General features: G+C 46.4%; 1 protein-coding gene across 1 annotated transcript; it reads left to right on the forward strand.

Moving 5' to 3' along the window:
- Positions 1-1,310: 1,310 nt before the first annotated feature.
- WBP2NL (WBP2 N-terminal like) lies at positions 1,311-15,596 on the forward strand. Its single transcript, XM_073327239.1, has 8 exons — positions 1,311-1,411; positions 5,928-6,036; positions 7,748-7,883; positions 9,605-9,697; positions 10,599-10,790; positions 11,370-11,489; positions 12,329-12,405; positions 13,470-15,596. Exons 1-8 carry the CDS (start codon positions 1,353-1,355, stop codon positions 13,515-13,517), a joined length of 834 nt encoding a protein of 277 aa, XP_073183340.1. The 5' UTR covers positions 1,311-1,352; the 3' UTR covers positions 13,518-15,596.
- Positions 15,597-16,217: the final 621 nt, after the last annotated feature.

Below are 16,217 nucleotides of genomic sequence, written 5' to 3' on the forward strand. Positions count from 1 at the left end.
ATTATAACTAGATTTACCATCCTTTGGCTGATTTGGTTCTCCCTGTACCATGTGGGACCACGCCAGCTGCTCAGGCAGTTGGGGAACCCAATAGCCACTGTGCCTGAGACCTTGAACTCCGGCTTTTAGGGTTTGTGTCCCTACCTCCCTGTTAGTCAGAAGTCAGAGTCTCTCGGAGGTGATTATCCCCGCGGAATAGTATTCAGGACCCACTTACACTACTTACAACTAAAAATAGATTTTATTGGCAAATTATTGAACCCAAGATAAGAAACCATCAAAGGATAAGTAAAATCTGCACTCACCTGCACAGCTACTATGAGAAAGCTGGCCCAAACCTTAGGTTACAGAATATTGGGTTAGATACATGAAAAACTGTACATGGTAGAAGAGCTTTTGGTGTAAGCAACAGCAAAGTTGCCTCTGTTTTTCAGTCTGCCAAATGTCCCACGGAAGGTCTATGGGGAACTAGAGCTCCTCTACCCCTTTGTAAGGAATACCTCACTTTGGTTCTCCCAAAGGGCACCTGCTGCGATTCTGAATTAAGCTGGTGGTCTGCACATTACATTGCCTTAAAAAACCATATTAGCAAGGTGAAACCATTTGGAATCTGGTTCAGTGGCCTCGTCCTTCTGCTTACCCTCAACCTGCATTACGCTATTTTTCTTCTCGTTTGTCCTTTCTCATCAGGTTAATATTCTCCTACCTCTTTGAGTTGGCCTTTTATTAACAGGTTATCAAACTGGCCCTTCTAGACCAATGAGAAACAAGCAAACAAAAATGTGGCTTTCACTAACCCCAAGAGCAGACAGCTCTTTGATTAAAAAGCTTACAAGTAAGAGACAGAAGGCATATTTCAAAACCATTTTAGCTTACAGAATACAGATGCATAAATGAGCCATTCAGATACAGCTTTGTCCAAGCACTATAAAACTGGAAAAGACCCATCCTTCCGTCCCCCTGTCTGTCCATCGCCCATCCCTCTCATCCTTCTGTCTGTCCATCCATCCCTCCGCCCCTCTCTGTCCACCTACCCGCCCCTCTGCCCCTACCTGTCTGTCCATCCACCCATCCCTCTGTCCTTCTGTCTGCCCATCCACCCATTGATCTCTCCGTCCTTCTGTCTGTCAACCCCGCTCTGCCCGTCCATCATCCGCCCCATCTGTCCAGCCACCCTTCTGCCGCTCGCTCCCGCTCCTGCGACTCCCTCCGGCCCCGCCTCTGTCCCGAGTCCTCGCGGCCGGGGCCGTGCGCGATGAGGTCACGGGCGGGGCCGTGCGCGATGAGGTCACGGGGCGGGGCCGCGGAATAAGGCGGGGGGTGGGGGGCGTTCGCTGCCATTGGCCGGGAAGATGGCGCTGAACAGGAACCACTCGCAGGGCGGCGGGGTCATCGCCCCCCCTGGGGAGAGGTACCGGGGCGCGAGGCGGGGCGCGAGGCGAGGCCGGGCGCGGGGGGGGGGACCCCTCCGAGGCTGAGGCGGGCCCGGCCCGAGCTGAGCCAGATCCCCGGCCTGGCCCGGCCCCTCCGAGCCCCTGCCCTGCCCGCAGAGCGCTTCGCCCGGCCCCGAGCCGCGGCCCGCCCGGTCCGGTCACTGGCCCCGGCCCGTGGCGGGAGGATCCGATGTCCCGGGCCGCCCCCGGCGCAGGCCTTGCGGCCCTTCGTTTGTTTACGTTGCTGGCGCTGCGGCGGCTCCGGCCCCGGGTCTCCCGCTTTGGGCCGGCTGAGGCAGCCCGGCCCGCGACACTGGCTGTCGCGGATTAATCCGCGTCTAATTTCATTTCTTAAAACCAGCTGCCAGAGGTGACCGGCTTCAGAGTAACTAACACGTTGGTGGGGAAAGTAGGTGTGTCCGGCAGTGAGCAGAGAGGAGGCTGAGGCGGGGAGGGTGGGTCTATGGCGCTGTCCAGCTCTTTGGGGGAACTGCCCTGAGGCCCCTGGGAGATGAGCCCTGATTAGGTCATTGCCCAGATCAACCCAGCTTCCTTTAGCCCGCTCTCTTTAAGGGGCTTTTCTTCTCTCCATAGTGTTTCCTTGACTTCTGCGTCCCTGTGCTCTCTGACCAGCTCCCAAGTTGGCAGCAGGGGAGTTTGTTTGTTCCGAAAGCTGTTGCTCGCTAGTAATGGGCGTGACAACCCTAGAGGAAATGCATACGAGTGAATCCGAAGTCACATGGGCTGCAGCTTGTCAGCAGATTAGTGACTGAGCTACATCACAAGGCCTTACATGCACTTTCATTAACACTGTGCAATACTAGGTCATTAGCAGCATCTGCATGGGTTTTGGTGTGTGCTGAGGTCTGAATTAAATATGCTCAGGTTGCAGATAGGGAAGTAGTCACTTTCTGAATAGACTGCAGTAAATTACTCTGATAAACATACTTTTAAATATTAAATGTACTTCTAGTTTGCGACCTGAATAATTCTCTGTCCACAAATCTGCACTGGCTTTAAAAAACTGAGTTATATAGAGAAGGTACTGACTTCCTAGCTCCTATTTTGCTTTTTCCAAATGAGATGTAATTCTGAGTCTCTGACTGCTCATATCCATTAAAGATTCCATAGTATTCTTATGGGACTGTGCCCAAAACAACCCACCACCAAAATCAGATCAAACACCCAGGCCTCCTCGCTTCATTAGGGTGCCTCATAAGCAGAATACAGAAATACTGCTCTTCTGGTAGCCCAAAAGATACATCTAGACTGCTTCTCATATATAGGGAGCTGGAGAGGAATGATTTGGACAAGCCCTGTGTTTTCCTGGTCTGATTCTGTATGAAGGTTTGGCACAATTATTCGCAATTGGTGAACCATGAAAATAAAGCAGCACCTATACAGACACTGATCTTTTACATTAAGCTGCACCCATGGTCCTTTTATTAGATTGTTTATTCCACCTGTTGATTGTGCTTGGGCTTTCCCAAGCTACAGAATGTTTTTTCTCTCCCTCTTTCTGTTTATCTCATAGAGATGTCATTGGCAGTAGGTCCTTTCAGACCTAGAACAACCATTGCAACCCATTTCCCTCTGGGATAATCTGAAACCCTTGAAGGGTTTCAGAGTTTGGGAATGAGCCAGTAGGCCAGAGTGGCCATGGTGGTACTTCCTGTGCTATCTGAAATGTTCTCGGAGCTTGAAGCTGTGGCTTGGCACTAAAAGCGCCCTGTCTGATGGTCAATGTCTGGTCTTCTGGTATAATCTAAAGGCACATAGTCATTCTAATTCAGTGCCCCCCCCCCTTTTTATTTTAAAAGAGGGAGTTTTCCCAAACTTGAAACAAATACAATGATTTTGTGCCATTTAAAAACAATGGACTCATGGGGTTTGTTTGGTTCCCTGGCTGACCTGAAACAACTGCACTGGGTTAGTGCATGAAAAAGGAACCAAACATGGCTAAAAATCATGAAACTGGTTAGTCTAGTTTCACTATTCAGGCTTGGTGTTTACTTCTAGTATTTCAAACAGTATCATTGGTGAAAAGTCACCAGCCTCTGTGCAAAATTGTGGTATGTGAGCAGTCTGCTTTCAAATACAATTGTATGTTGGCCTGTCCCTGTTGGGGAGATGTAATTGACTTTGGTGGCGGTACTGATTAGGGTACAAGTTCAGTCCCTTGCAGTGTAGGTGACAAAACAGTAACTAATTAGGGCAGGGGGTGGACCTAGCAAAATGCTGTCTCTGAAGATGGGGCGGGGGAGCGGCTGGATCTGAGCAGAGCAAATTCCTCACCTCCTTGTAGCAGGAAGAAACTTTACTTGTGAAATCCAAACCAGGTGTCTGGGGATGGTACTGCTACTAGCACTGGGCCTGATCTGCAAGTCAGGAAGCAATCTGCTTAAATTGCGTGACGGTAGCTCTGAGATCCTGGACACGCACAAGACATTGAGTGGAGTAGTGGGGGAAAGAGAACTGCCTTCTAGATTACTAAATTACCCTTAGGATGGGTGAATAACAGAAAAATAATAAGTAATATTATTAAGCTCAAAACTGTAAAACTTGTCAAGTAATATTTGGCAAATGTTATATGACCGGCTGTAGTTTTCCTTGTTAGCTGTTGGGCGATCTTGTTGAACTGTATATAAATTCCTAACAGCAGCAGAATTTCAGTTCTCTTCTTCAGGATTGGGGTCATGTCTCAAAACAAAAAAACTCCAACATAAATTAAATAAACCAGGCCCTGGCCCCTTTCCAGATCTTTCCCTGTACCTGCTACTTGTTGGCTTCTTAACTAAGAGCCAGGTGACCTGCCAGATATCACTTGATCTCTGACCTCAAACCCATTACCTGGGACAAAGCTTAGTCAGAGGTGGGGTGAAGCCAATTTGCCCTACGGGGCCAGCCCTTCCTGTAACAGTGCTATACTTCTAGGTAAAATTGTTCAGTAGGTTTAATGTAACTACCACTGCACTGGTATACTAAAAGTATTAAGTGCTGGGTTTACCTACATATGTATAAAGTATGATTAAAACAAGCTCTTTAATAAAGACACATTTTTAATTGGATACATGACCGTTATTCTTGCACAATGTAAAAGTGACCTATAAAATTTGCTGCCATAGAATATAGCTGAGGCAAAGTTTGGTGGGATTCAGAACTGGATTAGACATGAGCAATTGCCCTAGTTACGAAGAACTGTCTCCCCATAGCATCTGAGAATTGGAGAGAACCTATTAGGTCATTCAGTCTATCCCTCCCAGCCTTGCAGGACTGTGACTAGAGTATTACATTTTCAGTAATACCCTAAATTTCCATCCGTCCTTGACAACTCCGCCTTTCAGGTACTTGTGGATTGTTATCCTGTGTCTCCTTAAATAGTTCCACTAAATGTTATCTAGCTTTCAGTAGTTTTCTTCAGAAGCATGTCCCTTTAATTTTTCCCTTTCAATAATTTTGCTGTTTTCCAATTCACCCATATTTCTGTAACAGGGTCCCTAAAACTGAATGGAGCATTTGAAATATGGTCTCATCGAGGCCATACATATGTAACCACCTCATCTATGATGCCTCTGTATGCTGCTCAGAATTGCAGTGCACTTTTTTTTTCTGGCATAATACATTGTAAACTTGTCACTCCCTAAGTCTGTCAGTATTTCTGCTTCTCTTTGATTGTCTATCTGTTTTGGATCACTTCCCCACATTTTCCCAAACTGACTTTATCTTCTACTCACATTTGTTATCCCTAAATCCCTCTATATTATTTCCTGTCATTGCTAGTGTTCACAGGGTAGTGTTTGTAGCAAACTTAACTATCATGTTGTCTCCCTGTTCTAGATCATTGAATAAGTTTAAACCCCACCACCAGGAACAGTGTTTCCCCAATTCTCCTATCCCTGGATGCATTGTTCTTTATCGCTAATCTTTGCTGATAGTCCTCGGTCACTTACAGGAAATAGTGACAGCATCTGTAGTTAGCTTAGCTATGAAGAAGCATCTTCTTTAGTACAGTTGACACAACTGGGGTTGCATTATTGGGGTTATGCTTTCCTGTGTAGCATCAACATATGGATACTGGACTAGTCAGACAGGGACTTGCTCTGAGGCAACACGCTTATTCCAGAAAGAAGTATTGAGGTCCGTTGTGCTTATTCTGTGCTGTGACCTTTCGTACTCGGTCTCTTTCAATGAGAAATGAATGGTTTCCCCAACAACTGTCTCAAGTGGCTTTGGAAATGCAAGGAGAAGCAAACTGTCCTGAGGCTAGAGGCTTCCCTTGGCAGAGTGGGGTTTGGTGTTGTACTTATTGAGAGAGTAGCATAAACGATGCGTGCATATGCAGAGAGAGAAGGTGGGATCCATATCTGAACAGAGCCTTCGGGGAAATGACCTGTTCCTTGGCATGCCAACTAACGTATGTTGATTGCATGTGCTTTAGGACTGTGTTTAATACTGTGCATCCCTGATGTCTCTCTGTCTCTTCCTCCTCCTCAGTATTCTTAAGCATTGTAAAGATGTGGAGCTTTCCTTCAGTGATGTGTCTGACAAGGCTGAAATCTTCAAAGGCACCAAGAAGGGAATGGTATACCTCACCCCCTACAGGGTAAGTCTTGAGCCAACAGCGTTCTCCCACAGGCTTCTAGTCCCAGAGACTTGTAAATGACTGGATAAATCTCCTACTTATGAGGAGGCTACAAATTCAAGATGGGAGAGAGTGGTGGAAACAGGTCATGCTTGTCCTTTTCTCCACAGCCTCCTTTCCCAGCTAGGGCCCGTTCCAGATTGTTCTCTACACAGTATGTTTTCATGTGTCTTTTACATTGTCCTGTTTTCAGTGTCAGTCGCTGGGGTTTCCACTATTTCCTTTGAAAGTCTCCTTCAGAATCCTTGCTGGGGGGCAGGGAGGAGAGTGTGTGTGTGGTTTAAACAAGAAACCCCCCATATGCACATCCAAAGCCTCTGTCTGTCCTGAACACCAACCCCTGTTTAACTTGGCTTCTCAATTCTCGCTGCTGCTGTATGTAGCCTTTTAAACTGGAACAGGAGTTGATTTTTACGGGACCTAGAGTACATTGTATGGGCATAGGCTTTGCCCTGTTAAGGCTTATCATACAGGCACAGTGGCCAACCTGATTGAAACCTCTTCTTAGTAAACATTTGAAAGCTAAAAACTGGGGGCAAAAAACCCTCTCCTGCTGTTCCAGGGATTACTGAAGGGGGGCTGAGATGCTTCTGCAAGTGTTTTGATGAGTGAACGTACAAAGGACTAGGGGAAACTGTTCAGTGTAGTCCAAAAACCTGGACTAGGAAAGCCCCGGAGAACCTCCTAAAAGGGTCAGTTCTGTACTGGCTTGAAGGACGGACCGTAAATCTTTCCTGTGTTCAGTCCTGTGGCTTATGAGGTGGCCCATGCAAAATTTTGCATGCCCACAAGTATTCCTCATCCCTTTGGACTGTATCCAGTCTTCAGGTGCAGCAGCATTCTAGAATTCTTCACTTAGCCGGTGCTGCTCTAGAGACAGTCACCAAACGAACTAAGCTGGTCTTAATTCACAGCTTTTGGTTTGTACATCTGTAGACGGCCACTGCTCATCTGGTTTGAGTGTCCTGGTTTGACTTTAGCTTTAACGAGAGATGCTGCACTGAATCTGCCAAAGCCCTGGACGCACAAATGAGTTAGATCCTGGAAGGGTGTAATAGCTGTGTAAGATTCAATGTAGTAGCTTTTCTGTACGCAGCAGTGAGTTATATGTAGCCTGTGACATTAGACCCTTTTTAATGAGAGGGGGAATGTTAGGCCAGGGCACTGCTCTTCTATCCCCTGCCTCTGGCTTTCCTTATTTAAGAATGGTCATAGTAACTGCTAAGTTACTATTCAAACAGGCTGTTAGATTTGGGCAGAAAGACCACACGTCTAAGCAGTCCAGAACTTCTGGTCCACTTCAGTGCAATGGAGCTTCAAGCCACAGTGCTGCATACTGTCACAAAAATAGTGCAGTAATTTGAGGTTTTAAAGGGAGAAAATATTTCTTAATTTACATGGTGTCAACTGAACGCTACCATGGAAGTTGCACACGTTTCAGGTGTGTGAGCCATACATATATGATAACGTTATTTTGGATTTCTTGGGATGAAAACTGCTATGTAGCTGTAGAATAGGAACTTGCATGTATAATTGTTCCAGAGCTTTAGTTTCTCTTTACCAGCTTGTTAAAGCAGTGTCTGGTTTGAACACTTCTGAAACAGCCTCTTTCACTCTAGGTATAAAGACTGACTGTAAATTAACAGCTTTAAAATGTCCCTCTATCTTGCAGATGATCTTTGTGTCTAAAGGCAAGGACCCCCTGATGTCCTTCATGATGCCATTCTACTTGGTGAAAGGGTGCTCCATCGAGCAGCCTGTCTTCTCTGCCAATTACATCAAAGGCGTGATCCAGGCTGAGGCAGGGGGTATGTGTTAATGTGTTGCAGCTCCAAGCAGGCTTAACTGAGTTTCCCACGTACTTTTTCCCTTCTGCTGAATTTGTAACCTGGGGCTTGTCCACATGAGAAATTGACCGGCATAGTAATAGTGAAATATGCCAGTCAGTTTCCTCATATAGGCATGTCCTAAGTTTAGTGGAAAGCCAAAAAAAGCCTCATAGTGGATATTTTTGTCCAGTATAAACTTGTAACTATGATCCAAATGTTATATGATCCAAATGTCAAGCTGAGCCTACGAAGCAACTAACACACGCAGAAATTTAAAGATCAAGCAATTTTCGATCTTTAAATTTCTGCGTGTGTTAGTTGCTTCGTAGGCTCAGCTTGAGAGGGAGGTGGAGAGGGTAGGCGGGTGATGGGTTCACCAACTTCAGATGCTGATCTTCTTGGCTGCTATTCATGACTGTACAAAGTGAGCACATGTCTCTGGAGATAAGCAGACCTTTCTTCACCTTTTCCTGGCAATAAAATCACTCTTTGTGGAGATTCTGCTATAGTAGTGGTGACTCATATCTGGGTCACTCTGGCTCTTGAATAGCTAGAGCTTTCTGCATAATCTATTCTGCACGTACACTGTAGTGATCTTGGATGCCTTTTTTACTATGCCAGTTTGTTTGTGTCACTTCTTTAAATTCTTTCTCTCTACCCCAGCCTTTCTTGTTGGCTAGGGGTGTTGCTTCATGATGGGAAGTATAGAGGTGGGTTGCTGATTCGTTGGGTAACTTGTCCAAGCTTAACTACCAAACTATTACTGATAAGACAACAGGAAAGAATAAAATTTGAGCAATGCAGTGTTTCTAAGTGTGTTGTGGAACCAGCCACTTCCTTTCAATTTATATGCCTGATGGGTTTTTTTCCCTCCTCTAACAATGTGCAGAAAACCCCCAAACTTCTCATAATCCCTCCTGACAACTTTTCTTGGAAGAAGTTAATCAGACAAGGGATTTTGGAACCTGGGCTTTTCATTTTAAAACTCAAACTTTGATCTCCCATCTGACAACTTGCTTTAAAAACTCCCAATTTTGTTTATCCACTTGTCCTCCAATAAGGAAACCTGCCTTTTTGTACAGTTTGGGTGATTTATCTTGGAGTCTTAACATTTGCTAATGAATTTCTAGAAACTCCTGTTAGGCCTAAAACTTTGTAATCTTTATCTAAGCTCCTATGCTTCAAAGAGGGTAAAGAGTCTGCTGATGGAATATTTGATTCCAATCCTGGCTTGAGTTTCAGGCCCTGATTCAAAGTCCATTTAGTTTGGTGGAAGGACTCCCATTCCGTGGGCAGGCTCCCGCTGAATAAAATGTGTCCTTTCTATGTCGTATTTGTAATTGGATTCTCTCTTAGCCTACTAGCAGAAAATCTAGATCTACAGCAACCTTTACATGTCCATGTTTTAGACTCTCCCTTTAAAAAATAAGGAAATTCCCAGACAAACCTTCTCCTCGTTTCCCTGAGATTTATCTTGTATGCAAGTGGGCTGAGTGACCAGTGCGAAGAAAGCTGGTGGTGCCTTCCTGCTGGCAGGTCTGCAGCCGTTGTCCAAACCCTGTTTGGTCTCTTGTTTAACTTGGGAGCTTCTAGGAAACAAATCAACTAATAATCTGTATTCGAATTCAAACTAGTTTCTTGGTGTTAATCTTTTAGAGTATTTTAATGGTTTCATTTGTATTTCCCACTTTCTCTTTTAGGGGGTTGGGAAGGGCAGGCTTCCTTTAAAATGACCTTCAACAGTGGAGGAGCCATTGAGTTTGGACAGTTGATGTTCAGAGTTGCCACTAATGGTAAGTAACCTTCAGAGGCTTGACTATTCTTTAGCTAGAAGAGTTGGCTAACTTTTGCTGCAGTAAACTTCTTGGGGTGAGCAGAGCGAATAACCCTTCTAAACTTCTCAATCAAAAAAGATTGACTTTTCCATGAGAACTTTTGTCTTCATTCTACACCCTATTGTTGGTCTTAATGCTTTGGTTTTTGGAAACTGAAAAACTTAATATTCCCAATTCTTGGAATGATCCCCCTATTCCTTTTTTTTTTTTTTTTTTTGTTAAATCTTTTCTCCTCTGTCTTCCAACTGGAAAAAGTAGGAAAAAATGAGACTGCAGTGGTGTATGGGGGAACTATACTCTCACACTGTTTACCCAACCCTCTCCAATGGGGAGAGAGTGTATTAAAAATAGAGTGGAGGGAGAAAAACTTCCAAAAATTGATGATAAATCTAAACAAAAAAATTCATTTTAATTGGAAAAACTTTTTTGTAGAGATTTTCCTGATCAGAAAAACTACTTAAATGTGTGGGGTTATTCCACCTTTTTTTAAATGAAACCACATTCTTTAGTGGAGATGTTTTGGGGAGCTTTAGTGGCTAGTATCTGTGCAGATTTTTGCAGAACAGGGTTAATCGGAGTCCTCTCCATAAACTGTTCCGAGCTCAGGGTCCAACCCTGCTCCCCAGCATCCAAACTAGCAAAGCTAATTACCACAGCAGTGTGTGAACGTGGGAGAAGAAGAGATTATTGCTAGATGGGTTTCAGGCAAAGCAGTCACTCCAGGTCTCAGTGGCTCATAGCTCTGTTGCAGTGACAGATCAAACTAAATTCATGACCGTTCCTTCCTTTTCTTTGCTGCTCCATTTTAATTGCATGGCAGTGTGCGGAGTCAAACTTGCTAAACTTAATTTTTTTTAAGCTTCCAGAGGGGCTCCTGCCCAGAATACTGGCTATGGCTATATGCCTGCCTTTACGGGGTACACCCCTGCTCCAGGAGGTTATTCACCTGCCCCCCAGCCAGCTAATGGACCATACCCTTATGTGCCCCCACCAATGAATGGATATGGACCAGCTCCGCAACCCATGGGATACCCTTACGCACCACCTCCAGGTAAAGCCTTCCGACAGGCTTCAACGTCTTGTAACATACCAGTGTTGTGTGAGAGGCAGACTGCGCGTGCTGTCTGTACTGGGAGCTGTAAAGGACCGTGTCAGAGTAAAGAACACAAGACCCCAACATAGCTGGGGGATGACTTGTATTGCAGCAGTCCATTCTCTCTGAGCAGCACTGTTAGTCTTATAAGGGCCCTGACTCCTCTGGGTCACTGAAGCACTTCCTTGCAAGGGCTGGGGTGTCCTGGTAAAATCCAGCTTGAGTATTGTTGCATCTCCCTAGAGATCCAGTGGGACAGGAAATAAAGGATACAACATCCTAAGCTGGGTAACACCTTCTGGCAGAGAATGGCTGGCAAATTCGGGGAGTGATTGTTGCCTGCAAAGCCCTCTGGGATCAAAGGTGCTACAGCCATATAAAATCCTGCTGTGGAGCTGCTGCTGTTTAAGCTTGGATGGCTTGCCTTGACTTGTGTGTATCCGCTCTGGACAGAAGCAACAGGCCTGTAAACTAGGCCTGCACTATGTCCCACAGGAATTACTTAAAGCACCGTGTGAATCTCTCTCCTTTCTACAGGCATGTACCCACCCCCTCCTGACATGAACCCCCTGTATATGGCTCCTCCTCCCCCCTACCCTGGCCCTCCTACCGCAGGACCTTCAGCTCCTACAGCCTGGGTGGAGCCCGGAATGCCAGGTAAGGGAGCGGGAGGGACTCTCGCTGCAGTTCCAAAAGGGATTGTTCCTGGTGCAGATGTGAATGATGGAATTTCTCTCGTTACAGGCTCTTTGAGTTGCCCATTTCTAGGCAGTTTGCGGTGGGTGGGGGAAGATGACATGGCCGTTCCCAGCACTGTACTGGTTCTGTCCAGCATGAGCAAGTCCCTTGCTCTCATGAGCAGGCCCAAAGTAAAACTAAGAGAGCTGGCTCTGATGTTGCAAGCTGGTCCTCTTGGCACCTCTTGTCTCTAGAGTCTGCTTAAGAAAGCTGTGTTAAAAGGTATGGCACAGAAGCCACCTGCTAGAGCAGGAAGGAGACTCTACTGAAAGTGTTACCTGGGGATCCTTTTGGAACAGGTGGTCTGCATTGATGACCACAGGTATAGGTCAAACTGCTGCCAGATACTATCTGTTCATTTTATAGTGTAGCATTATGCCTGGCTAATAGCCACAGTTCCACATAGTTGTTCCACAACTATGCTGGGGTTATCTTAAGGCTAAAATCAAGTGTGACCTAGCTGATGTGAGGGGAGACTTGTCTTACTCCCAGAGAGCTGTAAAGCCCAGGATATCTGTTAACAGGGAAGCATTGTCTGGTGGTTTAAGCACAGCTGGGAGATGTGGGTTCCATTCTCTGTTCTGCTACAGACCTATTTTGTGACCTTAGAAAAGCCAGTTAACTTGTCTAGGACTCTGTTTTCCCCATCTGAAAAATAGGTATGCTCTCTCTCTGTTAGGTGGGGGGCTGGGAAGCTGAATTTGCTATTTGTAAAGCACTTAGGAAGACTGTTTTTGTTTTTTGGCCTTACTCTGTAGGTGGCAGTAAAGCAGCAGAAGCAGCTTCGAGTGCCTATTACAACCCAGCCAATCCCCACAATGTCTATATGCCTATGGTAAGCAACTGGTTGAGTTGTCTGTTGGGCTGGAGGGCAAAGGGGTAAGAGGAGCTAACGCACTTGCTGTTCAGCTGCTACAGCTGAATCCTGGGCAGCTTGTCATCTTACTGCAGCAGATGCTGAAGTCATAGTGCATAGCCCATGCCGTGCCACATCACACCAAGTCTAGTATCCTGCTTCTGGGTGTATCCAAGCAGGCTGTTTGCCCATCTAGTCTAGCTGCGGGCAGTGCTTGATCCTCAAGAGGAGAGTGGACCCACCCACATGCACCAAATCAGTTGAACTAAGATGGGTCTAGGTCTCTTTTCTTCCTGACCCCCCACAGGCAATTGGTTCCCCAAAGCAGGAGGTTTACAATCACTTTGTTTTACCATGCTATTTAGAAATGGTCTATCCACTCTTTCCTACAAAGAAGGCTCCTCAAAATACTCAATCACTGTTCCTGGAATCCGTCTTAGTATTTTTCTGATCAAGAAGGGAGGGAACTCTAAGACCTTCATGAAAGTTGTTCCTATACAGAAACAATATATAGTTCTCAGCTTCTGCAAGAATGGGGGTAGCCAGATTTAGGAACTTAAAGGGAAGGGGTAATACAGGTTTAGACTGTTCTAGGCTAGGGGAGACAGACAAGATCTGTCCTAACAAACTGCTACAGGAACCACAGAGTCACTGGGGAGGGTGGGAGGAAGATGAGGATTAAAACAACGTCCAGTCACAGTGCTGCTGTTTCTGAAATACACACGTTCTGATGGGCTTTTAAAGGGACTCTTTTTGTGTTCATCTTTTTTGGTGTGTGGTGCCTCATTTGAAGCATTGTGGGAACTGGCAGAGGTTCTGGGACGTAACTGAAACTGGGAAGACATGGCTATGGGTAGCTGTAGCCTAACATACAGGCCTCACACCTGTCACTGTCCGCTCAGTATCTCTCAAGCTGTAGCCGAAGGCAAAGGTTTGGTGCATTAAGCTAAGCCTGGGAATGCTTGGAAAGCTGAACGGCTACACACAACGCTGCTGATTATAGATAAAACAGACGTGGTGACTGATCCTTTCTCACTTTGCAGGACCAGCCGCCTCCTTATGCACCTCCTGCTGAGAAAAAGAACAACTAACGGAAGGAACCCACTCACCAACTGCTCACGTTCCTTCTCCCCAAAGACACTTCTGTCCTCACCACCACCCCCTCATTCAGTGTATCTCTAGGCTTCCATGCGTGTATATAATAGACATAGCATTGGGCGACGTAACACCTGCCCTCTTTAAACATTGAGCATGACCATACAAGTAGAATAGCAGAAGCAGCAGTGTTTTCTTGCCTGATTGCTTTACATCCCAGGGCCAGAGCGCTGTCCCTCCGAGGCTTTTGCCATGAGTTTGGGGGTGGGGGCTGAAGTCTTAGGCCAGCAGAGAAAGCACATCAGTAATGTAGGAATACAACATTACAGCTTCTTGATTTTTTGAATGAAGTAAAATGGTTTGAGAGAGTGGTTTTAAACTTCCTCTGAGGCAACAGTAAGTGAGAAGGAAAGAGGCAATGGGCTGCTGGGTTTCCCCATGTTGGTATAAAGGAGGAGCACGTTACATTTTTCATTGGTGCTGTTCCCTTTTTAAGGAATCGAGTGAAGTGCTGGAGGCTTGTGTCACATAAGCTTCATTGTACTGGGCCACACTGTAACCTGGGAAGACTCCTGAGACACACTCAGCCTAGTTAAGCATTTTGCAGTGTGGGCTTCAGTGTGGAGAGGCCAAGTACAATGCTAACTCAGCAGCAGCAGCAAGGGAAGTATGAACTGGCTTTGGCTAAATCACTGGCCCTGCAGGCAAGAAGAGCTAACACAGCTGCAGTTTTACACCTGCCTTGGACACTGCAAAGCCCCCCGTATGCACCTGTCTCCTTTCCCAGGAAACCTGCCTCTCAAAACGGGTGATGGCTGGAAGAGGCGAGATGCCCCACTTGCTGGGGTGTGCAGACATCCAAGGATGCCTGGTTCTTCCTCCTCCACTCTGTTGCGAGAAGCTTCTCTTCTGTATTGTAAATGTACTTTTGAGGAGAGGGGGATGTGTTAGCAGGTCTCTTCAGTGCAGTGAAAGCCAGACTTTGTGGCCACCTGATGCAGGCGGCCGATGAAAGACTTGGGAGAAACTCGTGCGTCTAACCTGGAAATAGGCAGTGGCTTTCTAAAAGCAGCATCTCCGTGTAGATGGGCAGTAGAAAAGCAAATTGGGACTGGGTGGAGGGGAGTGGAATCTGGGCTACAGAGCTCTGAGCAAATGGGAGTGGGAATTAATCCAAGTCTTCCTTTCATTCTCCTAGAAACTGGCCCCTCTGTGCAGCAGCAGCCACGCTGCAGGTGCGGGTGAGTGAGAAGTATTAGGGTATTCTACTCTGACAGCACGTTTCACCAAGGAGAGCATAACCTCACCATAGGGATGGGATCAGAAACTATTGCTCTGCCTGCTGAGGAGCCTCATACCCCGGGCTAGCTTTCCTAGAAAGCACTGGGGGGTGGGTGGAGATGGGAGAGTGGTCTGTCTTCCCTCCACATGCAACTAAAGCCATGCTGGTGTGAATGTGCTGGCATCTGAACAGTAGTGGGGGTGAGGAAGAGAATCTCGGTGGGTGGGGTGTGTTTGTTTCTTCAATGGAGGTAGGGTAACTGGATGGCTCTTTCCTGCTTGCGTGGCATCCCCTTGTGGTGAGGCGGTGCCCGTTCACCATCAATAACCAGTATTTTTTGTAATGTAGATGTTACTGCTAACCCTCAGCTGTTACTGAGAATAGAGCAACTCAGCTGGGACCTTCTATTCTCCCTTAGGAACTGATGCCCTGCAAACTTGTTCTCCAAAGAGAATCACACTTGTCTAGTGGAGAACCTCTGACTCCCAGTGTAGGGCCTGCTCAGCCCCTCCCCACCCGGTTCTCACTCAGGGGTAGGGACTGTTTTTCCCCCTTTGCTCCCTACGTGCTAGGCTATTGTACAAGCAAAGCTCACACAACCGGTGTGTATTCCTGTAGCTGCCTGACCTTCCTCCGCATAGCAGCCATCTGCAAGGGAGGAACTTCCTTTTCTAAGAAGCCTTTTTAATCTGAGTCAAAGATTCTCTAACTTTCTGGAATTAAAAATGTTCCACTATCAATGTTTGTAATATCTTTTGCATTGCACTTTAATACAGAAGCATTGGAATCTTCAGGCCTGTGCGTCAGTTCAGTGGTGTGCGTGTTCTGATGTAGTAACCAACAGCTTGCTGTGCGATGGGCAAGAAAAATGGAACGGATAGGATAAGAATTGCAAAAACCCCATAATTGGTTGTGGGATTGTTTTTGTGGCTTTGTGACCAATGCATGGTCCCTCCCTCCCCCTTCCCCACTGAGCACTGCTTAACTGTTCTGCAGAACTAGAGTGGGAAAATGGCCTTTAGTTAAAAATCCCACTCCACTTGCACCTCAGGCTGTGGTTATAGCCTATCCCTTAGGTCGTGAGAGGAGGGAGGCTGCCTTTTACCATCACTGCCTTTACTGCTGTAACTAATGTCCTAGTTAACTCAAACTGGCACACTACCCCTTTCTTGGGGCATGTCAAGCACCACTAACAGGGGCTGTGGGAGCTCTCTGCTAATGCAGTATTCCTGTGACTCTTCTGTAAGCAGCTGTTTCCAAGGGCTTGTTTGCCCTGGTCCCACAGCCAGCACTGATTCTCTATTAGTTAAGGAGCAAAAGTGGAAGGTCCCCAGTTCTCTCCCCGCTGCCCAGTTGTGATTGTAATCAGCTATTCCATCTTCTGGGTGTAGGTTAAATCCCTGGGGACAAAATA

Source organism: Lepidochelys kempii, chromosome 1 (genome assembly GCF_965140265.1).
Source record: "Lepidochelys kempii isolate rLepKem1 chromosome 1, rLepKem1.hap2, whole genome shotgun sequence".
Lineage (NCBI taxonomy): Eukaryota > Metazoa > Chordata > Testudines > Cheloniidae > Lepidochelys > Lepidochelys kempii.